The sequence below is a fragment of the Oncorhynchus tshawytscha genome, linkage group LG19 (assembly GCF_018296145.1).
Source record: "Oncorhynchus tshawytscha isolate Ot180627B linkage group LG19, Otsh_v2.0, whole genome shotgun sequence".
Taxonomy (NCBI): domain Eukaryota; kingdom Metazoa; phylum Chordata; class Actinopteri; order Salmoniformes; family Salmonidae; genus Oncorhynchus; species Oncorhynchus tshawytscha.
The window spans coordinates 40435927-40461874 of NC_056447.1; the positions used below are offsets into that span (position 1 = coordinate 40435927).

General features: G+C 41.7%; 1 protein-coding gene across 4 annotated transcripts in view; it reads right to left on the reverse strand.

The window, feature by feature from the left end:
* Nucleotides 1–19089, reverse strand: part of LOC112218757 (EF-hand calcium-binding domain-containing protein 4B) — a 33243-nt gene extending 14154 nt beyond the window's left edge. The window contains exons 1-6 of one of the 4 annotated variants that reach the window (XR_002948660.2): nucleotides 18838–19089; nucleotides 11817–12109; nucleotides 3293–3404; nucleotides 2861–3056; nucleotides 1543–1689; nucleotides 146–236 (exon numbers count right to left, since the gene is read on the reverse strand). Coding sequence is in view for 3 of the 4 variants with exons in the window: in XM_024379872.2 (XP_024235640.1) it covers nucleotides 146–236; nucleotides 1543–1689; nucleotides 2861–3056; nucleotides 3293–3404; nucleotides 11817–12032 (762 nt within the window). In the remaining variant the exon portion in view is untranslated. Of the gene's footprint in view, nucleotides 1–145; nucleotides 237–1542; nucleotides 1690–2860; nucleotides 3057–3292; nucleotides 3405–11816; nucleotides 12246–18837 lie in introns of all 4 variants that reach the window. The other 3 variants (XM_024379872.2, XM_024379871.2, XM_024379873.2) reach the window with 3 other exon arrangements.
* Between the last annotated feature and the right edge of the window lie 6859 nt (nucleotides 19090–25948).

Genomic DNA, 25948 nt, shown 5'->3' on the forward strand with positions numbered 1-25948 from the left:
TGTGTGAGAGAGAAAGAGAGAGAGAAAGAAAGAGAGAGAGAAAGAGAGAGAGTGAGAGAGTGAGAGAGTGTGAGACAGAGCTTGAGAGAAAGAGTGTGTGAGAGAGATCTCAGTGTGTGTTGTATTCAATGGGAGATCTCTTTACCTGCAGTAAGATCCTGTCCTTCTCCTTTTCGATTTGCTGTTCCATTTCTTCATATAAGCGATGGATCTCATCGTCATGTGTTGCTGATTTTCTGTTCGGATTTAGAAATATTTTCATCTTGTTAATGCTAATACAGCATATTCTGTTAGTTTGGTCAATCACATGCATAGGCATAGAATCACATGCATAGGCATAGAATCACATGCATAGGCATAGAATCACATGCATAGGCATAGAATCACATGCATAGGCATAGAATCACATGCATAGGCATAGAATCACATGCATAGGCATAGAATCACATGCATAGGCAGCACATAAATTCCGTACTTGAGATCTTACATGAGCCATTTCAATCATACAGTAGGTATTTGTAACCTATTGTGATGCATTCCAAACAGGCACAGCAACAAATAGATTTTCAAGGGAGTACCATGAAAAAAGAACACTTATTATCAGTCTAGCATTACATGCCGTTCACATCTGAAGATAATAGGGATAACTGTAATTACTGAAACATTCCAGGCCTGACTACTCTGGTCAGCTTTAATTAAACCTCCCTGCGTGTCTACAGCTCAGAATACAGCAAGAAAGACATTGACAATACATTTTGAAACAGCTGCAAAGTGTGAGCCACACTTTCTCTCTCTTATGCAACATTTGCATTCATTTCTGTCAGAAACAGCCCACCGAACTGGATGCTTTTCAACTATGTGAAACTGTGTGATAATGCACCACTGTGGTACAAAAGCTTTGCTCAGTTGAAAAGTGACATAATAAACAAGTACTGTAGGTAGAGATTGTGGAGTAGTATTCCTTGTGTAAAATTGCCATACATATTGCCCGAATTGAAGAAAGTTGGTGTTTAGGGAGAACATTCACAAACACTTAACATGGCTTTGGAACTGGAAGGTTGAGTAAATGTGTCTCTTGAAGTAAATGTTTGTTGCACCCACACTGTAAAACTTTAACACTTCTATCCTCCCAAGGCAGGACTAACACTCAATGTGTGGAATTTAGCTGGCTTCACTAAGGACTACAAATCTGAAATAAAAAGTTATGCTTTTAGTAATAGAATGAAAAAAACAGGGAAAAGCAGATACATACCTGGGGATGACCATTCTGTAGATGCCCTCATGCCAAAAAAGTCTAACTGGCACACATAGCAAGTACATGCAGTAGGCTACTTCACCCTTCATTACTCAGGCAATGAGGTTTTCTGTAAAGGAACATTTAGAGCTAGCCTGGTCCCAGGTCTGTTGGTGCTGCCTTGCCAATGACCATAGGAGTTGGCAAGACAGCCCAAACAGATCTGGGACCAGGCAACAGTGGGCTGCTAATTGCCTAAATCCTACACGTGCACCAATATCTGATGAATGAAGTAGTAGGCTTCTAACCTTTTAAGGGCGCTCTCCATCTCCATCCTCTCCTGGTTGGCCCCTGTGATCTGTAAAATTACTCTGGCCAGGAACTCCTCAAAGTTGGACAGGAGGTGCGGCTCGTCCTTCCTCAGCTGGGCCCAAAGACTACGCACCTCACCAGGGCTGATGGGAAGCGGGTCAGAACAAAGATTAGCCTGAATGACAAGACCTGGAATACAGTCTGTATACTGCAGTTAGATTTCTGTAGAAGAACTGTACTGAGGTTCTTCATGGAGGAAAGAAATGGAATTATACTTGAAGTAGAATTGTATGGAGACACGGACATAGAAATAGAGCCATGAATAGATTTTCTTTTAAGACAAGGTCAATGTGAACAATTAGGACAATGTAGGCAGGCAGGCTGTGGACAGGCAGTGGGTGGCTGTGGACAGGCAGGCAGTGGGTGGCTGTGGGCTGCCTGCAACCATGCTTACATATTTGTTTAAAATGTACATTTGGGCAAGATGATCTTGGCCTTGAAAATCCCCTTTCCGGTTAGAAGAAAACAACTATTTTGACGGTTTGAAGCCATCTTTGTCTGTGCCCAGGTATTCACGTCAGTGTTCAGATAACGACTGCTATTGAACATTGTATTGTAAAAGGCAGGTGAATGTGTGGAAAGACAAAACAATCATCCTCCGCCATGGAAGACTCCTTACAGTAGACTCCTACAACATGTCAACTTCAGGAAGACACACCCAGAGGTTAGTGCACAAACCGATCTGATGTAAATTGTCAGCATTCCTCTCTGGTTCTAACCCAGGTTTACACAGTCAATAGGAAGTCCTTATCAAATGTACATCCTCCACTACTACTGTTTAACTTTATTGAGCTGTACTTGTTTGCTAAAGGTGAGTCTAGTCATGCGTTATACGAGGCCTGGCTTTATCTTTTCCCTCCCAATGCCTGTAGTTCAAAAAGCCGAAATCATTGGTACCAGCACCCAGTCACCAATGTCTGGAATAGACATGAATGTCGTCGACTGTAATGATTTGTCGAAGGTTAAGCAAGCCAAATCAATTTTGATGAACTTTTCCTATGTCTGATGTTTTTGAGGAAGAAGACAGTACACTTCAGGATTTAATCTATGTTCTATGCATGGTTGTTAAACTCAGAATTTCTAGAGAAATATCGAAGCAAGTAGATTGAAACAGCAAGTAGTGGCTCGCACTACTAAGGAGTGGCAACTTACAGTGCTTTTTGTTTTGCACAGCTGACCAATCTAATGGAATAGACAAATAGGTCATTTGAGGGCATTGTTGAGGGGTGGATTGCATAAGACAAAAACACTCACTCCTCAAAGACGTTGCTGGCTCCCAAGCTCTCCATTAGCATGCAGAAGTGCTTTTCCTCCTCGTCCTCACTGCCCACCAACCGTTCCTCCCACTGGGTCTGGTACAGGGAGTCTGGAGGGCCCTGAGTGGGTTCCTTGGCAATGGGGCTGGCCATCCCCTCTGTTGCAGAGATCCTCCGGCCAAACAGGAACTCACCTAGAGAAACAAGAGTCCAGGAGATGATTCATAATATCCTTTACTCTCACTCTCCACTCTTTCCCTCTACCTGCACCTACGCTGAGCTACCATACTCCGCCTGCACGGTGCACTAGCACTGTTGATGTTATTATGTGGAAATAGAAGACACTAAGATTGACATCAAAACTGAACAATCACAGCACAAAAACATACAGTGGAGAGTAGAAAGTGAGAAGGGAACACAGTCAACCTACTAAAGCCCAAGGAGAATTCCTCCAGGGTGAGGTATCCATTGCCGTCAGAGTCCAGGGTGTCAAAGACGTTCTCCAGCTCCTCGGCACTGAGGGGCAGCTCTCCATGGAGCCTCTGTGGAGTAGGACACACTGTCAGGTGACATTGACACAACTGGGGACCTGAAGGATTCTGGAGTATTTACATTAACAATACAGTACATGGTACAACAGCTGCCAGCCAGGCATAAGCCCCTGGGAAAACACTCAACACTATGATTAGCATCAGAAGAGATTTGTATCCAAGTACAGGACGAGTCTTTGTAAGGACTTCATGTAAATAAGGAGTAGGATAGTGTATTATTTGCGCTCACACAACTGATCTAATGGATGTAAACGAGTTCATGATGAAGGAATCGTGAATAACTACTCTATTTGTTTTGTAAAATGTTTATATTAATGAACCTGTGACATCTTTATTCGGATTGAACCCAAACATTTTAGAAATTAACATATGCACAGTCAACAAACACAGCAAAAAAAAGTCAACAACATAAACCTTAATCTGTGTTAATACATAGCCCAAACCACCATTTACACACCAAGGCCAAGCAGAGTGTAAAAACTGTTTGGAATATAGACAAGCAAACAAGAGACTTAAAACCTACTGAAACCCTGAAAATAAACAGTAAAGACCAGAATGATCTTGAAAAACCAAATGCTGCCACACCTCTGTGAGCTGTGCATGTCAATGTTTACACTGAAACAAACCACTTGTGAAATTCATAGTAGGAACTCTGCTGTCCACTGTTTGTACATTCTGTTATCTGGACTGAACACATCCCTTATGTCAGCAAACAGAGTTCACAGCCTGAGACACACCACTGCCAACCTTTAGGTCATGGTGTGAAAAACATTGTACAGGCTGTACAGTATGTGCATCAGCACAAAATGCTACATGTGCACATCTATGGCAATGCTGTCAATTGCTAGAATACGTTATTAAAGTAAATAAAACATATAAAAAGGGTTCTTGTGCCACTTAACCAGATTCTTAACCCTTGTGGATAAACAAGGGTTGCCTTATCAAGCATAGTAAATACCTGACTAAATCAAAACGACTTCCCTGTACCACCTGTTCTGGTTGTATGTAGTGGATTAGGAAAGTATTCAGACCCCTTGACTTTTCCCACATTTTGTTACGTTATATCCTTATTCTAAAATGGATTACGTAGTTTTTGTCTCTACAAGCTTGGCACACCGGTTTTAGAAGTTTCTCCCATTCTTCTTTGCAGATCATCTCAAGCTCTGCCAGATTGGATGGGGAGCGTCGCTGCACAGCTATTTTCAGGTCTTTCCAGAGATGTTTGATCGGGTTCAAGTCCAGACTCTGGCTGGACCACTCAAGGACATTCAGAGACTTATCCCGAAGCCACTCCTACGTTGTCTTGGCTGTGTGCTTAGGGTCAGTCCTGAGCACTCTGGAACAGGTTTTCATCAAGGATCTCTCTGTACTTTGCTCCATTCATCATTCCCACAACCTGAATAGTCAAATCAAACCACAGGTGCTGAATACAACAGGTGTAGACCTTAAAATGAAATGCTTACTTACGAGCCCTAACCAACAATGCAGTTTTGAAAAAAAGGATAAGAACAAAAAATAAAAGTAACAAGTAATTAAAGAGCAGCAGTAAAATAACAGCAAGATTATATACAGGGGGGTACCGCTACCGACTCAATGTGCGGGGGCAACCGGTTAGCTGAAGTAATATGTACATGTAAGTAGAGTTATTAAAGTGACTATGCATAGATGATAACAGAGAGTAGCAGCGGTGTAAAAAAAAGGGGGGTTGGCAATGCAAATAGTCTGAGTAGCCATTTGATTAGGTGTTCAGAAGTCTTATGGCTTGGGGGTAGAAGCTGTTTAGAAGCCTCTTGGACCTAGACTTGGCGCTTCGGTACCGCTTGCCGTGCGGTAGCAGAGAGAACAGTCTATGACTGTTGTGGCTGGAGTCTTTGACAAGTGCCTTCCTCTGATGGTGTCAGAGGGCCTTCCTCAGACACCACCTGGTATAAAGGTCCTGGATGGCAGGAAGCTTGGCCCCAGTGATGTACTGGGCCGTACGCACTACCTTCTGTAGTGCCTTGCGGTCGGAGGCCGAGCAGTTGCCATACCAGGCAGTTATGCAACCAGTTAGGATGCTCTCGATGGCGCAGCTTTAGAACCTTTTGAGGATCTGAGGACCCATACCAAATCTTTTCAGTATCCTGAGGGGGAATAGGTTTGTCGTGCCCTCTTCACAACTGTCTTGGTGTGCATGGACCAAGTTAGTTTTTTGGTGATGTGGACACCAAGGAACTTGAAGCTCTCAACCTGCTCCAATGCAGCCCTGTCGATGAGAATGGGGGCATGCTCGGCCCTCTTTTTCCTGTAGTCCACAATCATCTCTTTTGTCTTGATCACCTTGAGGGAGAGGTTGTAGTCCTGGCACCATATGGCCAGGTTTCTGACCTCCTCCATATAGGCTGTCTCCTCGTTGATGGTGATCAGGCCTACCACTGTTGTGTCATCGGCAAACTTAACTTCTTGGTGACAGGGGGGCAGTATTGAGTAGCATGGATGAATAAGGTGCCCAGAGTAAACTGCCTGCTACTCTGTCCCAGATGCTAATATATACATATTATTAGTAGTATTGGATAGAAAACACTCTGAAGTTTCTAAAACTGTTTGAATGATGTCTGTGAGTATAACAGAACTCATATGGCAGGCAAAAACCTGAGAAAAATCCAACCAGGAAGTGGGAAATCTGAGGTTTGTAGTTTTTCAACTCTTTGCCATTCCAATATACAGTGTAAATGGGGTCATATTGCACTTCCTAAAGCTTCCACTAGATGTCAACAGTCTTTAGAACATTGTTTCAGGCTTTTACTGTGAAGCGGGGCCGAATGAGAGGGGATTGAGCCAGGTGTCTGGCAGAGTGCCACAAGCTCTGACGCACAGTCACGAGAGAGTTAGCTCTCATTCCATTGCTTTTCTACAGACATAGGAATTCTCCGGTTGGAACATTATTGAACATTTATGATAAAAAACATCCTAAAGAATGATTCTATACTTAGTTTGACAAGTTTCTACGGGCTGTAACGGAACTTTTTGAACTTTTCGTCCGACGTTCGGCAGGACCTGAATGAGTGTTTGGATTTGTTTACCAAACGCCTGAACAAAAGAGGCTATTTGGACATAAATTAACTTTATCAAACAAATCAAACATTTATTGTGGAACTGGGATTTTTGGGAGTGGATTCTGATGAAGATCAAAGGTAAGTGAATATTTATAATGCTATTTCTGACTAATGTTGACTACACAATATGGCGGATATCTTTTTGGCTGCTTTGTTGTCTGAACGCTGTACTCAGATTATTGCATGGTTTGCTTTTTCTGTAAAGTTTTTTTGAAATCTGACACAGCGGTTGCATTAAGGAGAAGTATATCTCTAATTCCATGTACAACACTTGTATTTTCATCAACATTTATGATGAGTATTTCTGTAAATTGATGTCGCTCTCTGCAAAATCACTGCATGTTTTAGAACTACTGAACGTAACGCGCCAATGTAAAATTAGATTTTTTAATATAAATATGCACTTTATCGAAGAAAACATACATGTATTGTGTAACATGAAGTCCTATGAGTGTCACCTGATGAAGATCAAAGATTAATGATTAATTTTCTCTATTTGTGCTTTTTGTGACTCCTCTCTTTGGCTGGAAAAATGGCTGTGTTTTTCTGTGAGTTGGTGGTGATCTAACATAATTGTTTGTGGTGCTTTCGCTGTAAAGCCTTTTTGAAATCAGACACTGTGGCTGGATTAATGAGAATCTTATCTTTAAAATGGTGTAAAATACTTGTATGCTTGAGGAATTTTAATTATGAGATTTTTGTTGTTTTGAATTTGGCGCACTGCACTTTCACTGGCTGTTGGCGATGTGGACGCTACCGTCCCACATATCTCAGAGAGGTTAATGGTGTTGGAGTCGTGCCTGGCCGTGCAGTCATGAGTAAACAGGGAGTACAGGATGGTGTTGAGCACGCACCCCTGAGGAGCCCCTGTGTTGAGGATCAGCGTGGTGGATGTGTTGTTACCTACCCTTACCACCTGGGGGTGGCCCGTCAGGAAGTTCAGGATCCAGTTGCAGAGGGAGGTGTTTAGTCCCAGGGTCCTTAGCTTATTGATGAGCTTTGAGGACACTATGGTGTTGAACGCTGAACTGTAGTCAATGAATAGCATTCTCACATAGGTATTCCTTTTGTCCAGGTGGGAAAGGGCAGTGTGGAGTGCAATAGATTGCATAATATGTGGATCTGTTGGGGTGGTATGCAAATTGGAGTGGGTCTAGGGTTCCTGGTATAATGGTGTTGATGTGAAACATGACCAGCCTTTCAAAGGACTTCATGGCTACAGACATGAGTGTTATGGGTCGGTAGTCATTTAGGCAGGTTACCTTAGTCCTCTTGGGCACAGGGACTATGTTGGTCTGCTTAATAAATTATGGTATTACAGACTCAGGGAGAGGTTGAAAATGTCAGCTTAGACACTTGCCAGTTAGCGCATGCTTGCAGTACACGTCCTGGTAATCCGTCTGGCCCTGCGGCCTTCTGAATCTTGACCTGTTTAAAAGGTCTTACTCACATCGGCTGCTGAGAGCGTGATCACACAGTCTTCCGGAAGAGCTGGTGCTGTTAACTTCTTGGATATAGGGGGCGCTCTTTTAATTTATGGATTAAAAAAACGTGCCCGTTTTAAGCGCAATATTTTGTCACGAAAAGATGCTCGACTATGCATATAATTGGCAGCTTCGGAAAGAAAACACTAACGTTTCCAAAACTGCAAAGATATTATCTGTGAGTGCCACAGAACTCATGCTACAGGCGAAACCAAGATGAAACTTCAACCAGGAAATGGGCAGAATTTTTGAGGCTCTGTTTTCCATTGTCTCCTTATATGGCTGTGAATGCGCCGGGAATGAGCCTGCCCTTTCTATCGTTTCTCCACGGTGTCTGCAGCATTGTGACGTATTTCTAGGCATATCATTGGAAGATTGGCCATAGGAGACTACATTTACCAGGGGTCCGCCCGGTGTCCTTTGTCTAAATTGGTGCGTAATCTACAAGCTGCACGCAGTCATCCAGTGATTGAGAGGAGAGAGGAGGCTTTCAACGAACGATATATCATGAAGAGATATGTGAAAAACACCTTGAGGATTTATTCTAAACAACGTTTACCATGTTCCAGTCGATATTATGGAGTTAATTTGGAAAAAAGTTCTGCGTTTTGATGACTGATTTTTCGTTTTTTTTTGGTAGCCAAACGTGACGCACCAAACGGAGCGATTTCTCCTAAACAAATAATCTTTCAGGAAAAACTGAGCATTTGCTATCTAACTGAGAGTCTCCTCATTGAAAACATCTGAAGTTCTTCAAAGGTAAATGATTTTATTTGAATGATTTTCTGGTTTTTGTGAAAATGTTGCCTGCTGATGCTAATGCTAAATGCTACGCTAGCTGCGCTAGCTGTTACACAAATGCTTGTTTTGCTATGGTTGAGAAACATATTTTGAAAATCTAAGATGACAGTGTTGTTAACAAAAGGCTAAGCTTGAGAGCTAGCATATTAATTTCATTTCATTTGCGATTTTCATGAATAGTTAACGTTGCGTTATGGTAATGAGCTTGAGGCTGTATTCACGATCCCAGATCCGGGATGGCTAGAATAAAGAGGCATGTTTCAGTGCCATCTGCCTCGAAGCAAGCATAGAAGTAGTTTAGCTCATCTGGTAGGCTCGTGTCACTGGGCAGCTCTCGGCTGTGCTTCCCTTTGTAGTCTAATGGTTTGCAAGCCCTGCCACATACAACGAGAGTCAGAGCCGGTGTTGTGCGATTCAATCTTAGTCCTGTATTGACGCTTTGCCTGTTTGATGGTTTGTCAGAGGGCATAGCGGGACTTCTTATAAGCTTCTGGGTTAGAGTCCCGCTCCTTCAAAGCAGCAGCTCTACCCTTTAGCTCAGTGCGGATGTTGCCTGTAATCCATGGCTTCTGGTTGGGGTATGTACGTACGGTCACTGTGGGGACAACGTCATCGATGCACGAAGCCAATGACTGATGTGGTGTACTCCTCAATGCCATCAGAGGAATCCCAGAACATATTCCAGTCTGTGCTAGCAAAACAGTCTTGTAGCTTAGCATCTGCTTCATCTGACCACTTTTTTTTATTGATCTAGCCACTGGTGCTTTCCGCTTTAATTTTAGCTTGTAAGCAGAAATCAGGAGGATAGAATTAGGGTCAGATTTGCCAAATGGAGGGCGATGGAGCACGTTGTATGCGTCTCTGTGTGTGGAGTAAAGGTGGTCCAGGTTGCACATTTAACATGCTGATAGAAACTTGGTAAAACGGATTTAAGTTTCCCTGCATTAAAGTCCCCGGCTACTAAGAGCGCAGCCTCTGAGTGAGCGTTTTCTTGTTTGCTTATGGGTGGAATACAGCTCATTCAGCGCTGTCTTAGTGCCAGCCTCTGACTGTTGTGGTATGTAAACAGCTATGACAAATACAGATGAAAACTCAAAGTAGATAGTGTGGTCTACAGCTTATCATGATACATTCTACCTCAGATGAGCAATAGCTCGAGACTTCCTTTGATATCATGCACCAGCTGTTATTTACAAAAATACATAGCCCGCCGCCCCTTGTCTTACCAGACACCGCTGTTCTATCCTGCCGGTACAGCGTATAACCAGCCAGCTGTATGTTGATAGTGTCGTCATTCAGCCACGACTCCGTGAAGCATAAGATATTAGTTTTGAATGTCCTGTTGGTAGTTTAATCTCGCGCGTAGGTCATCTATTTTCTTCTCCAAAGATTGCACATGTGCTAGCAGAATGGAAGTAAGTGGGGTTTTATTAGATCGCCTACGAATTCTCAGAAGGCAGCCCGCCCTTTGGCCCCTTTATCTCCACCTCCTCTTCACGCAAATCACAGTGTTTTGGTACCCTCCCCAGATCTGTGCCTTGACACAATCCTGTCTTGGAGCTCTACAGACAATTCCTTTGACCTCATGGCTTGGGTTTTGGCTTGACATGCACTGTCAACCGTGGGACCTTATATAGACAGGTGTTTGCCTTTCCAAATCATGTCCAATCAATTGAATTTCAAGTTGTAGAAACATGATCAATGGAAACAGGATGCACTTGAGCTCAATTTCGAGTCTCACAGCAAAGGGCCGGAAAACCTATGTAAATAAGGTATTTCAGTTTTTTATTTTGAATACATTTGCAAAAATGTTTTCGCTTTGTCATCTTGGGGTTTTGTGTGTATAGATTGATGCGATTTTTATTTATTTAATACATTTTAGAATAATGCTGTAACGTAACAAAATGTGGAAAAAGTCAAGGCGTCTGAATGCACTGTAGCTATAGACCAGCAGATCTGCATTTCAGTTGCTAACACTGACTATCTACTTATGTTAATTAGACTAATTTACACAGTGGGAGAATCAATGTACTGTGCACCCCTGCATATGTTGAGTTATGCATTTCCATTACTAAAAAAAATGTAATTCTTCCACTCCTAATGAACATGAGGAGTGGGTATAAGGTCATTTTCAATATATTTCCGTAAGCAATGATCAAAGAGACCCATCCATTCTATTGAGAGACCCTTGTCACGGCGTGGGCTCACAAGTGCTCCATTAAAATAATACTGCCATGGATGAATGTGAAAGGCTTCTGGATCTGCACAATAATGCAGCTGAAGGAGATGTATGACAAAGCGTGGATCCGCTTGGCTCTTTGCTGCCAGTAGGTGTTGTGGGTTCCTGGCACTCTTTTCACATACACTCCTGAATTAGAATGAATGTCCTCAGAAACATCTCTAATGAGCATACAACAGAGATATAGAAGTGTTCTAGCTAATTCTAAGGAGCACACACAGTCTCTGTCTTCCATGTGCAGCCTAATGAAATTACCAGATATTTGTCTCCAAATCTAACATAAACGTCTATGGAGGATTTGTTGCAGTTGTTAGATTGCTATAATTTCCTCATTGTTTAGTGTATTCTACTGTTAACAGCAGTCATTCAGAAGCCCTTACAAAAACCTGAATGATAACAATAGTGAGATACGGGACCAGGTGTGTTGGCTAGAATACATCTAGAGAAATCCATCACAACTCCAACCGACTACCACTCAGAATTATTTTGAACCTTCAGAGCGGCAAAACAATATTCAGCATGAATCACAGTTCAAAACAAAACGGTCATAACTTATTGCATCGTAAAAATCAGTATCAAAAGTTTAAGCTTTAAAATATTTGGTACTTTTAATGACATAAAAGTAACATTGACACATGACTAGGGAAGTAGGGATTGGAATATACATAATGCACTGGTGTAGCCTAAACCTAGCCAGACCTAATGGTCTGGTGTAGCCTAAACATTTCAATAACTTCCCATGAGATGATTGTCAGACTTGGTGATCCCATATAGGTGATCTTACCTGCATGTCCCGGCGGGTGATGAAGCCCTTGTCCTCAATGTCACAGGTCTGGAAGAAGTCATGGGTCTTCTCCAGCATGGTGCGGTGTCCTCTAGACCTCTCGCTGCCTCCAGTGTCACAGTCCTTCCAGTCACACTCCGCTGGGCTCTCCACCCTGAACCCGTGGTGAGGAGCACTCCCGGAATTCACTTTCGGGGTACTGGTGAAAGCTGCCATGGCGTGTGGTATGTGGTGTGACTCCGCTTTCTCTCTCTCTCCCCCTACTCCTTCACATGGGTCAGGTGCACTCAGGTCTAGATGGGGGTTAAGAGAAGAGACCCAGAGTAGAGATGCAGGTTCAGGCTGCAGCACATCAGAGGTTCTCAGCAGCGATGTCACTGCTTGTTATCTCTTAGCAACCGCCTCTTTAATTAGTAGATGAAGCATAGTCTGAGAGAGATAGACAGGAAAGAAGCAAAGGTAAAATAGATCCCTTTAAATAACTCTCTGAATGAAGGAGCATGTCAGACTATTGTCTTTCTATACATAGCATTTTAATGTTGTTCATTTTCTCTAGATAACATAACCTAGATCTTATTAGAATATAATGCCTAATAATTAGTGATGAGGGCAACAAACAAAAAATTCGATACAGTTACATATCGGGATATTATTTTTGATGATATATCGTATCGTATAATTTCGACAAAATCACAATATATTTTTATTCTCTAGTTGGCTGTACCGGCACCAAAACTCAAGTATTTTTCCTTCATAGATTGTTCATCTTCTTTTTAAAAAGGGAGTCAATTGATTTCAACACTTATATCCATGACTGATGAAAACAAATTCTCATGGCTCTGTCCCTCTGCTGCAGACATATGTTGAGTAATATGTTTGGAACATCGAATCGGAATAAAATCACAGTATCGAATCACAATACATAAAGAATTGTGCTAATCGCAATTAGGGTTGCATATTTTGGGGAATATTCAGAGGTGGAAACTTTCCGTGGGAATATATGGGAATTAACGGAAATATGCAAATTAATATTAATACCATTAAATGTAGATGTTTTTTGCATTGGATATATTTACCATATCATATGATCCAAGATGGCGTAGCAGTCAGACGTCTTTGTCTTGTACCATGTGTATATATTTTTTTCTTTGTGTTATTGACTGTTTTGTTTATTCCATGTGTAATTCTGTGTTGTTGTATGTGTCGAATTGCTATGCTTTATCTTGGCCAGGTCGCAGTTGCAAATGAGAACTTGTTCTCAACTAGCCTACCTGGTTAAATAATGGTAAAATAAATAAATATGAAGACAAATATGAAGACAGAAACATAAATCTTTTACCTTATCATAAGTAGACATAATTGCAAATGATTAAATTAAACTTTAATTAAATGAGTTGACTCTTCACATGGGATGATTTCACTGAACAACAAAAGAAAGGGAATATTGAATGATCCCCAATGATCAATCGCATCTCCCAAAAACCTTTTCAACATACATCTGTAAAAAGTCTAGAAACTGAAGCTTTGGTTGTCTTCCTCTCAGGCATCCATGTCTTCTCCCTGGACCTCCTCAATGGCCACCTCTTGAACATCAGACTCTGAGGCCTATTCTTCACTGTCACTTTCTAACCTTGTTGAGGATGGCTTGTTGTCAAGCTCAAAAAGCCTCAAATTTGCCCGGATGGCCACCAATTTTTCAACCCTTGCATTAGTCAGCCTGTTGCGTGCCTTGGTGTGTGTGTTCCCAAAAAAAGGACCAGTTGCGCTCTGAGGCGGCTGATGTTGGTGCGATTTGGAGGATGGAGGCAACAGGGGAAAGAGCCTCAGATCCACAAAGTCCCTTCCACCAGGTAGCTGATGAGATATGTTGGCACGACTGCCATATTGCATCTCCATCCCAAAGCCCTTGCTTGGAAGTGTACTTCGCCAGACTGCCAAGAACCTTGCCCTCATCCAGGCCAAGGTGGCGAGACCTGGTAGTGATAACACCATAGGCCTTGTTGATCTCTGCACCAGACAGGATGCTCTTGCGAGTATATTTGGGGTCCACCATGTACGCTGCGGTGTGTATGGGCTTCAGGCAGAAGTCTTCAGGCTTTTTATGTATTTGTCCTCTGCTTGGAGCAACAGTGAAGTGGGCAGGGCAGAACAGATTTCTTCTCTTACATCTGCAAGCAGAGTCTGAACATCAGACATGATGGCATTGTCTTCCTCAATCCATGCAATGGCTACTGCCATTGTTTCAGGAGTTTCAGGCTGCTTACCACTCTCTCCCAAAATACATAATTCAGGAGGATCCTCTTGATGGGGCAGTCCATATCGGCAGACTGTGATGTGGCCATTTCTTGGAGAGACACCTCCCCTCCAGGAGACTGTCAAACATGATGACAACACCACCCCAACGGGTGTTGCTGGGCAGATTCAATGTGGTGCTCTTATTATTCTCACTTTGCTTGGTGAGGTAGATTGCTGCTATAACTTGATGACCCTTCACATACCTAACCATTTACTTGGCTCTCTTGTAGAGTGTATCCATTGTTTTCAGTGCCATGATGTCCTTGAGCAGATTCAATGCATGAGCAGCACAGCCAATGGGTGTGATGTGAGGGTAGGACTCCTCCACTTTAGACCAAGCCATCTTCATGTTCGCAGCATTGTCTGTCACCAGTGCAAATACCTTCTGTGGTCCAAGGTCATTGATGACTTCCTTCAGCTCATCAGCAATGTAGAGACCGGTGTGTCTGTTATCCCCTGTGTCTGTTCTTGCAGAATACTGGTTGAGGGGTGGAGATGATGTAGTTAATTATTCCTTGGCCACGAACATTCATCAGAGATGATTGCAATACAGTCTGCTTTCTCTCTGATTTGCTTGACCTTCACTTGAACTCTACTGAACTCTGCATTCAGCAAATGAGTAGATAAAGCATGTCTGGTTGGAGGGGTGTATGCTAGACGAAGAACATTCAGAAATCTCTTTCAAAGTCAAAATCAAAAATAAGTACTGCAGTGCACCTCCAGACTGCACCAGATTTTCCAGTTCTTGCTGTGAGATGCCACCCCACTCTTCCACCAAGGCACCTGCAAGTTCCGGGACACTTCTGGGGGAAATGGCCCCAGCTCTAACCCTCCGATCCAACAGGTCCCAGACGTGCTCAATGGGATTGAGATCCGGCCTCTTCGCTGGTCATGGCAGAACACTGACATTCCTGTCTTGCAGGAAATCATGCTGGAGGGTCATGTCAGGATGAGCCTGCAGGAAGGGTACCAGATGAGGGAGGAGGATGTCTTCTCTGTAACGCACAGCGTTGAGATTGCTTGCAATGACAACAAGCTCAGTCCGATGGTGCTGTGACACACCGCCCAGACCATGACGGACCCTCCACCTCCAAATCGATCTCGCTCCAGAGTACAGGCCTCGGTGTAACGCTCATTCCTTCGACAATAAATGCAAATCCGACCATCACCTCTGGTGAGAGCTAACCGCGACTCGTCAGAAAAGAGCACTTTTTGCCAGTCCTGTCTGGTCCAGCGATGGTGGGTTTGTGCCCATAAGCGATGTTGTTGCCGGTGATGTCTGGTGAGGACCTGCCTTACTATAGGCCTACAAGCCCTCAGTCCAGCCACTCTCAGCCTATTGCAGACAGTCTGAGCACTGATGGAGGGATTGTGTGTTCCTGGTGTAACTCGGGCAGTTGTTGTTGCCATCCTGTACCTGTCCCGCAGGTGTGATGTTCGGATCTACCGATCCTGTGCAGGGGTTGTTACACGTGATCTGCCACTGCGAGGACGATCAGCTTTCCGTCCTGTCTCCCTGTAGTGCTGTCTTAGGCCTCTCACAGTATGGACATTGCAATTTTAAAAAGCATGTAGTCCTTGGCTCAGACAGTGTAGTAGTGTGGGCTCAAGAGCATCCCATTACTGTGCAAGATCTTGAGATTCAGCTGTACATGTGATGGAAGAATGCTCTGTGCATGCAGAGGGTTGCAATTCCATTGATTTGGGGATAGTTTAACCAAAATATGCCACAAGACCTAGAATTGCCTTATGTGTATCCCACAAAAAAAGGTATACTGTTATAAGCTAAGTTTTTTGATGAATTTAACTTCTTAGAGATCCCTTCCCGCGGGATTGACTTGACAACATCCAGTGAAATTGCAGCACGCCAAATTCAAAAACAGAAATACTCATAAAAATTCATAAAACATACAAGTGTTATAAATCAAAATAAATATTAACTTCTTGTTAATCCAGCCGCCGTGTCAGATTTCAAAAAGGCTTTACGGCGACAGCGCCCTGCATACAAATGCATGACAAACCTATTTCAACCAGTGAGGTGCGACACAAAGGTCAGAAATATTGATATAAAAAATGACTTACCTTTGATGATCTTCTTCTGTTTGCACTCCAAAAGGTCCCAGTTACATCACAAATGGTCATTTTGTTCGATAATGTCCTTCTTTATATCCATAAAAACTTAGTTTAGCTAGCGCGCTTCAGTCAATAATCCATCCAGTTTCCCTTCCTCAAAATTAATCCCAAACGTTACTAATAAACTTTTCCAAACAAGTCAAACAATGTTTATTATCAAACCTTAGGTATCCTAAAACACAAATAAACTATCAAATTTAAGACGGAGAATAGTATGTTCATTACCGGAGATAAGAAAGAATGCGCTTTCCTCCACGCGCTTGGAAACACTACAGCCAAAATGGGAGCCACCTAGAAAAACTACAATTTCTGGGTCATTTTTCCAAAAACCAGCCTGAAACTCTTTCTAAAGACTGTTGACATCTAGTGGAAGCCATAGGAACTGCAATCTGGGAGGACTTGGCCTTATGATTAAAGTTCTAGCCATTGAAAATAGTGGTAAGCTGAATTTTTTTTTTTGGGGGGTTTCCCTTGGGGTTTCGCCTGCCATATCAGTTATGTTATACTCAGACATCATTTTAACAGTTTTAGAATCTTTAGAGTGTTTTCTATCTAAATCTACCAATTATATGCATATCCTAGCTTCTGGGCCTGAGTAGCAGGCAGTTTACTTTGGGCGCTCTTTTCATCCAGACGTGAAAATACTGCCCCCTATCCCTAAGAAGTTTTTAGCAACAATGGAAAAAACTCCCATGGAAAATTCTGGAAATTTACCGGAAGGACTACGGGACTGCAGTGGAGAAGGTGGAAAGCTTCAATTTCCTTGGCGCACACATCACTGACAATCTGAAAAGTTCCACCCACACAGACGCCTCTTCAACAGCGCCTCTTCAGGAGGCTGAAGAAACTTGGCTTGGACCCTCACAAACTTTTACAGATCCACAATTGAAAACATTCTGTCGGGCTGTATTACCGCCTGATTCGACAACTGCACCGCCTGCAACCGCAGGGCTCTCCAGAGGGTGGTGTGGTCTGTCCAACGCATCACCGGGGGAACATTGCCTGCCCGCCAGGACACTTAAAGCACCTGATTTCACAGGAAGGCCAAAAAGATCATCAAGGACATCAACCACCCGAGCAGAAGGCGAAGTCAGTAAAGGTGCATCAAAGCTGGGACTGAGAGACTGAACAACAGCTTCTATCTCAAGGCCATCAGACTGTTAACCTGTTTAGCCATCACTAGCCAGCTACCACCCGGTTACTCAACCATGCACCTTAGAGGCTGCTGGAACACTAGTCACTTTAATAATGATTACATACTGCTTTACTCATCTCATATGTATATACTGTATTCTATTCAACTGTATTTTAGCCAATGCCACACTGACATTGCTCTTCTAATATTTATATATTTCTTAATTCCATTATTTTACTTTTAGATTTGTGTATTGTTGAGAATTGTTAGATCCTAATTTCAACAGTGCAGTAGTAACGCAAGCATTTCACTACACCCGCAATAACATCTGCTAAATATGTGTATATGACCAATAAAATTAGATTAGATTTTTGATATGATAGTAAACATAGTACAGAAACGTGAAGGGGTTAATACATTATAAGTGATCTTGTCCATATACTTATGACACCTTCAAATGGAGGGACTAGATACATAAAGTGCTTTCATTTCTAAATGGCAAAAAATACCTTCAAATAAAAGGTGACATTCTGTACTGTATCTCAAATCCAAAATGCTGGAGTATCGAGCCAAATTAAAAGTTTTAGCTTCAATGTCCAAATCAATATGTATGGGAGTGTAAGTAACTAGGTCAATGTGTGTGGTAACTAAACAGCATCCTGTCTTGATATGTGACAAATACATCAGTCTGTGGTTCCAGCACATCTTACCGGGTCAGAGGTTTTTCAAGTACACCAAGTCAGACAACTGGCAATTGAAACTCACTTCCGAGTTGAGGCCACTTCCCAATGCTGCTCTCAATTTAACATTGTGGATAGTGGAAAAATTATACAATGCTAAAGTACTGTAGTGAAATTGTGTAACAGGTCTGCACAGCAATATTGTAATGCAATGGCAAAGCAGTGTTGCAGACTATATTATAAAACTAATGACTGGATGAAAAATGAGGTTCTGATCTGCATTTTCTAAAGATGTAGACATACTTTTTTAGTGGACTTAAGTACGACCAATTGATCATTCGTGTAGAAAATCAATCAGCACAATGCCTAACACACCCTATGAGACAGACAAATACCTTCATCTTCAATTATTTACACGACAGAATTTTAACAGATCATCAAGCCAAGGCATGTGAAACATTCAGTTCACAACACCTGAAACAAAATGTAACCGACACTTCCTGATCACGTCATATTTTTGGCGACGTAAGTGACTTTCGTTACTAAAATAGAAAATGTTCCTCCTCCCTAAGAAAAACATCTTTATATGTGTAAGGTAAAACCGCTGGCACCGCCGCAATGAAAGAGTTGCCGACATAAAGTTATTATCAAGCCAGGGTGATGATCCGTCAAATATTTCTCAAGTTAACGTTAACTTACCCGCCACTGTAGACAGTTGTACAGTCCAACTAGCTAAAGTAGCCTAAAAAAAGTAAGATAAAGTAAAGTAATACGTTACCATGTGAAGGCAGTAAAGACAGTCGTAGACAACACCAAAAGTGTATCTTTGTCACAATTTGATAAAGCTGTATTTCTTCTGTTTACAATGTAACAGTGGAGGAATTTCACTGAACTGCCTGTGGGGGAGGAACTTTCAAAAAAGCTGACAAGACTCGCGGATCGTCTGTAGACATAGTAACCTTTCCACGCAGAAGCTACGTGGGACAACCTGGGGGAACAGGTCGGAAAATCCCCATGCCACAGCTGGACCTTCTCAAGACATAATGCAGTGTGCCAAGTGTGGTTGGGGCAAATAATTGATTCACTCCAGTATCCAGAGAAGAAAATATAAATTGATATTTGTTATTAGCCTAGCTAGATATTTTGACATCATAATTAGGCCCGGCGTTTACACTGTATCTGCAAATTAGACCATGACCATCGTTATGCATGACATTTGCAGCTGAATCCCATTCACAGCATAATTTCACAGAGAGCTCTGACAAACCTGACAGTTTTCCACTTCAAAGCCATAGATACCTTGCTTATTGACATGGGCAATAATTCCTGCTGGTTTTACTCTTCTCTGCATTTGAGACAGTGCATTATAAATGAATTAGTGTCTATGTTGATTATTAAAATACCTAAGTATGACGTAAAAAATCTCAAAATGTAGAGAAATGTCATTAACCAGAACATTTTTGGAAAAAGGTTCTTGGCTTTTGTCCGTTTGTCAACTTTCCTCTTGGCATGCAGAGATGCTTCAATGGGGATGCAGATTCTTAGGTGAAGGTGCCACCAAGTGGTGTCAAATGAAACAACACATACATTTGATGGAACTTGAACAATGCAAAGCCATTAGTATAGTAGTGAGACCATGACAGAATAGTCTACTCATAATAAAGGTTGGTTTTAATGTCACTCTCAATGTTATTTTTTTACCAAATGGTATTTGTATGGTGACTATACAGATCAGAGGTATGAGATTTGTAGTGTCAACAATATTCAGATAAGGGCATTAGAGGAGCATGTACCATAGCCTGTAAAAAAATGTATCTACACTGGTGCTTTCAAGATTGAAGTACAAAACAGTATGGTAAAGGTCTGGTGGCCCTAAGGGGCAAACCAGCTTTCAAAATAGATGTGTAAAATATTATTTCAAAGGCTGTCAAAATATTTCTAAGTCCTTTGAAATATTTTGCAGGCCTGTGAAATATTCAGCAGGCCTTTGAAATATCTGGCAGGTCTTTGAAATATTTTGCATGTCTTTGAAATATTTTTATGACTTTGAAATATTTAGCAGGTCTTTGAACATTTCTGCAGGTCTTTGACATATTTATAAGGTCTTTGAAATATCTTCTTGGCTTTGAAATATTTCACAGGGTTTTGAAATATTTTGCAGGCCTGTGAAATATTCCGCAGGTCTTTGAAATATCTTCATGGCTTTGAAATATTTTGCAGGCCTTTGAAGTATTTTGATGGACTTTGAAATATTTAGATGACCTTTGAAATATTTTGCTGGCGTTTTACATATTTCTCAGGTTTTTTATATATTTGATAACCTTTGAAATGTTTGGTAGGTCTGTCACGCCCTGGTCAAAGTATTTTGTGTTTATCTTTATGTATTTGGTCAGGCCAGGGTGTGGCATGGGGTTTTTGTAATTGTGGTGTGTTTGTCTTGGGGTTTTGGTGGTGGTATTGGGATTGTAGCTTAGTGGGTTATCTAGCAAAGTCTATGGCTGTCTGGAATGGTTCTCAATCAGAGGCAGGTGCTTATCGTTGTCTCTGATTGGGAACCATATTTAGGCAGCCATATTCTTTGAGTTTGTCGTGGGTGATTGTCCTTAGTGTCCTATGTGTACTCTCGGTTAGTTTGCACTAGATAGGCTGTTTCGGTTTCGATTACGTTTATTGTTTTGTGTAGTGTTCGTGTTTCTTTATTTGATTAAACATGAATCTCAATCGACACGCTGCAGTTTGGTCCGACTCTCCTTCATCACCACTAGAAAACCGTTACAAGGTCTTTCAAATATTTTTATGGCCTTTGAAATATTTTTCAGGCCTATGGAATATTTTGCATCGTTTTTAAATATTCTGCAGGCCTGTGAAATATTCTGCAGGCCTGTGAAATATTTAGCATCCCTTTGAAATATTCTGCAGGCCTTTGAAATATTGTGATGGCATTTGAAATATTTTGATGGCAATAGTTTGATGGCCTTTGAAATATTTTGATAGCCTTTGAAATATTTTGATGGCCTTTAAAATATTTTGATGGCCTTTGAAATAGTTTGATGGCCTTTGAAATATTTTGATGGCCTTTGAAATATTTTGATGGCCTTTGAAATATTTTGATGGCCTTTGAAATATTTTGATGGCCTTTGAAATACTTTGATGGCCTTTGAAATACTTTGATGGCCTTTGAAATACTTTGATGGCCTTTGAAATATCTAGCAGGTCTTTGAAATATTTCACTTGTTTGAAATATTTTGCTGGCCTTTGAAATATTTAGCAGTTCTTAGGAATATTTTGCAATTCTTTGAAATATATTGATGACTTTGAAATATTTCACAGGGTTTTGGAATATTTTGCAGGTCTTTATCTACGAATTTGGTGAGTGTGTATGTACACGTGTGGGACTTCACAGGACATGACCATGACCCTTCACACACTCTTCTGTGGACAGCTAGTGCTGCTAACCACATTGCTAATATAGCTACCTATCATTGTAAGCTAGCGTAAGTAACAATGAAGCTGACTACCGTAGTTAGCGCTGCTGACGTCGTAGCTAACTTGTTATCACATCTACGGACTTAGATAACATTGCTAACTTCGAAGGCAAAAATATTTCTCAGCGCTTTAATGAACTTTACAGCCTGAAATATTTAGATGGCCTTTGAAATATTTTGATGGTCTTTGAAATATTTAGCAGGCCTTAAAAATACTTAGCTGTTTTTTTAAATGTTTGGCAGGTCTTTGAAAATGTTTGGAGGACGTAGAATTTTTTTCCAGGTCTTTTCATGGCCTTTAAAATATTTTGCAGCTTTTTACCAAACTTTGCAGTCCAAATTATATCACTGGCCAAAATATTTCACAGGCTGAAATATTATGCTCTCCCAAAATTTTTGCAGAGCTAAATATTTTGCAGACCTTTGAAATATTTTGCAGCCTATTACCAAACTTCGCAGCCTAATATTTTGAAAGCTGGTTTGCATCTTAGGGCCAACGTATGAAGGCCTTTGTGACTAAGAAACTGAGATGTTATGCATCTTTTCTTCAAGGCATTGTTTTCGGAAAACTGAGGTTTGTGTCGAGCATTTGGAAACTGCATTAGTCTTTGATGTGGAAGAACACATTATCATAAACAGAATTACCCTCTAAAGTTAACTGGACCAAGTCTTTCATAGCCTTTATTGAGAATTTATTTGTCTTTGGGAGAATCATCCATTTCAGTATCATACTATACTTAGTCTTTGGACACATGGGGGTACTGTTTTTTGCACATTTCATGAAGCAAGTTATGTGAATACATGTTCAAATGATCAGGTCTACTCATTGAAGGGTTTTCTTTATCTGTAATATTTTCTACATTGTAGAATAATAGTGAAGACATAACAACTATGAAATAACACATATGGAATCATGTAGTAACCAAAAAAGTGATAAACAAATCAAAATATATTTTGTATTTGAGATTCTTCAAACTATCCACCCTTTTTCCTGATGACAGCTTTGCACACTCTTGGCATTCTCTCAACTAGCTTCACCTGGAATGCTTTTACAATAGTCTTGAAGGAGTTCCCACATATGCTGAGCACTTCCTTCACTCTGCGGTCCAATTCATCCCAAACCATCTCAATTGGGTTGAGGTCAGGTGATTGTGGAGGCCAGGGGCCTCATTTATAAAACTGTGCGGCGGATTCAGGTCAAAAGATGGCTTACGGACGAAACACAGAAAGTGCTTACACACAAAAATATTCTGATTTGTAACACAGTGCGCACGCACGTCCCACGCCGGGGGAAAGGGGACACCGGAGCTCAACACATCCCGCATTTGAAAAGAGTAAACCAAATGCATTCATGTTGTGTTTAAACTTTTGTTTACACAAACAATAGTGACATTTTCTATTGTTTTTAGTCGCTGCGTGTTCCAGTGGGGTTGGTTGTGCTGCAGCTGAGCAGGAGCTGAGTGTGCCAAGCCCCTGTGTCTCCACTGCAACTCGTGCATCACAACCCTCCAGCGGCCGTGTCCTCACAGATGTAGTCCTGCAAACGCAAAGAGACACCATCAATGCTATTAACGAGGTTGCCAAGGAGTTGACATGGGACAGGCACGGCTTGGTTTCTGCAGGTGCTTCACTGTAAAGCTGGGCCCACTACAGCACAGAGGTCCAAGAGAACAGCTCTTGGTAATCAGAACCAGCTCATAAGCCACTCATCATTGGCCAGTAAATCTTGCTGGTCTCTGAAAATTCACTTTCTTCGAATTCTTCCATTCGCCAAATCTTCCAGCAGTGCCAAAGCAGCCATTGTGTGTCATTACGCATTGTAATTGCATGCCTTTTATACCCACCCATGTGATTGTCTAAGCTACCCAATTGCATAACACCTTCAGGTGTGGAAATGACCCTGATTGTAACTGACAATGACAGGGCCATTATCACATTGACAGTTCTGCGCAACGAACATGTGCTAAAAATATATGAAACTGTGCACTCGTATCTGCCTGACTGAGGCATTTAAAACAGCTCAGTTTAAATGTAATTTATCTTACTGTTCACCTTATTATTTATGAGCATAACATGCAAGTATTATTTAGTAATTACAGATCCAATTAAACATGATTCCCGATTAAACTGTACTACATATTTGAGGGGTTCTTTTGCAAAAACAGATATCTCCATTTGTATTTATTATCCTAAATCATGTTTTTTATGTGCACTTCATTTATAATACGTGAGAGGTAATATTTCAATTAATTCAATTGTTTCTCGAAGTTATATCCATTCTCATTTCTCCAGATTATGTGTGTACGTATGGGTCCAAGTGTCTGTGGAGGACAGGCACATTCTCCTGTCAAGTTTGTTTCTTATAAATCCAAAAGTTTTTTGCCTATGCAATGTTAAGAAATCAAATCAGATTTATTTATAAAGCCCTTCTTACTTCAGCTGATATATCAAAGTGCTGTACAGAACCCAGCCTAAAACCCCAAACAGCAAGCAATGCAGGTGTAGAAGCACGGTGTCTAGGAAAAACTCCCTAGAAAGGCCAAAACCTAGGAAGAAACCTAGAGAGGAACCAGGCTATGAGGGGTGGCCAGTCCTCTTCTAGCTGTGCCGGGTGGAGATTATAACAGAACATGGCCAAGATGTTCAAATGTTCATAAATGACCAGCATGGTCAAATAATAATAATCACAGTAGTTGTCGAGTGTGCAACTAGTCAGCACCTCAGGAGTAAATGTCAGTTGGCTTTTCATAGCCGATCATTGAGAGTATCTCTACCGCTCCTGCTGTCTCTAGAGAGTTGAAAACAGCAGATCTGGGACAGGTAGCACGTCCGGTGAACAGGTCATAGCTGCAGGCAGAACAGTTGAAACTGGAGCAGCAGCACGGCCAGGTGGGCTGGGGACAGCAAGGAGTCATCATGCCAGGTAGTCCTGAGTCCTAGGGCTCAGGTCCTCCGAGAGAGAGAGAGAAAGAGAGAAACAGAGAATTAGAGAGAGCATACTTAAATTCACAGGTCACCGGAAAAGACAGGAGAAATACTCCAGATATAACAGACTGACCCTAGCCCCCCGACGCATAAACTACTGTGGCATAAATACTGGAGGCTGAGACAGGAAGGGTCAGGAGACACTGTGGCCCCATCCGATGATACCCCCGGACGGGGCCAAACAGGCAGGATATAACCCCACCCACTTTGCTAAAGCACAGCCCCCACACCACTAGAGGGATATCGTCAACCACCAACTGAGATATCGGATATCGCAACCATCCTGAGACAAGGCCGAGTATAGCCCACAAAGATCTCCACCACGGCACAACCCAAGTGGGGGCTCCAACCCAGATAAATGAGGCCCCTGGTCATCTGATGCAGCACTCCATCACTCTTCTTCTTGGTCAAATAGCCCTTACACAGCCTGGAAGTGTGTTTTGTGTCATTGTCCTGTTGAAAACAAATGATAGTCCCACTAAGCCCAAACCAGATGAGATGGTGTATCGCTGCAGAATGCTGTGGTAGCCATGCTGGTTAAGTGTGCCTTGAATTCTAAATAAATCACAAACAGTGTCACCAGCAAAGCACCGCCACACCATCACACGTCCTCCTCCATGATTCACGGTGGGAACCACACATGCAGAGATCATCCATTCACCTACTCTGCGTCTCACAAAGACACGGCGGTTGGAAGCAAAAATCTTAAAGTTGGACTGATCAGATCAAAGGACAGATTTCCACCAGTCTAATGTCCAGTGCTTGTGTTTCTTGGCCCAAGCAAGTATCTTCTTCTTATTGGTGTCCTTTAGTAGTGGTTTCTGTGCAGCAATTTGACCATGAAGGCTTGATTCACCCAATCTCCTCTGAACAGTTGATGTTGAGATGTGTCTGTTACTTGAACTCTGTTAAGCATTTATTTGGGCTGCAATCTGAGGTGCAGTTAACTCTAATGAACTTATCCTCTGCAGCAGAGGTGACTCTGGGTCTTCCTTTCCTGTGGTGGTCCTCATTATTCTACTGCACTTGAAGAAACTTTCAAAGTTCTTGAAATTTTCCACCGGACTGTCTTAACAATTTTTTGGTTACTACATGATTTCATAGTTTCGATGTCTTCACTATTATTCTACAATGTACAAAATAGTACAAATAAAGTAAAACCCTTGAATATGTAGGTGTGTCCAAACCTTTGGTACTGTATATATATAAAAACATTGGGGGCCGCCAGCTGGGTAACCCTGAGCTAAAATGTTGTGTTGTGAGTCTGGTGCAGCTGACAGATACAGGTGGGATTCCAAATGAGATTCTAAAGCCAGGTGCATGTACAGAGTTTAGATTTTTTTTTTTTTATGGATTAACAATGTTACTCCAATGTAAAGATCACAGGGAATATTTATTTAATGTTCATTAGGTAAATGA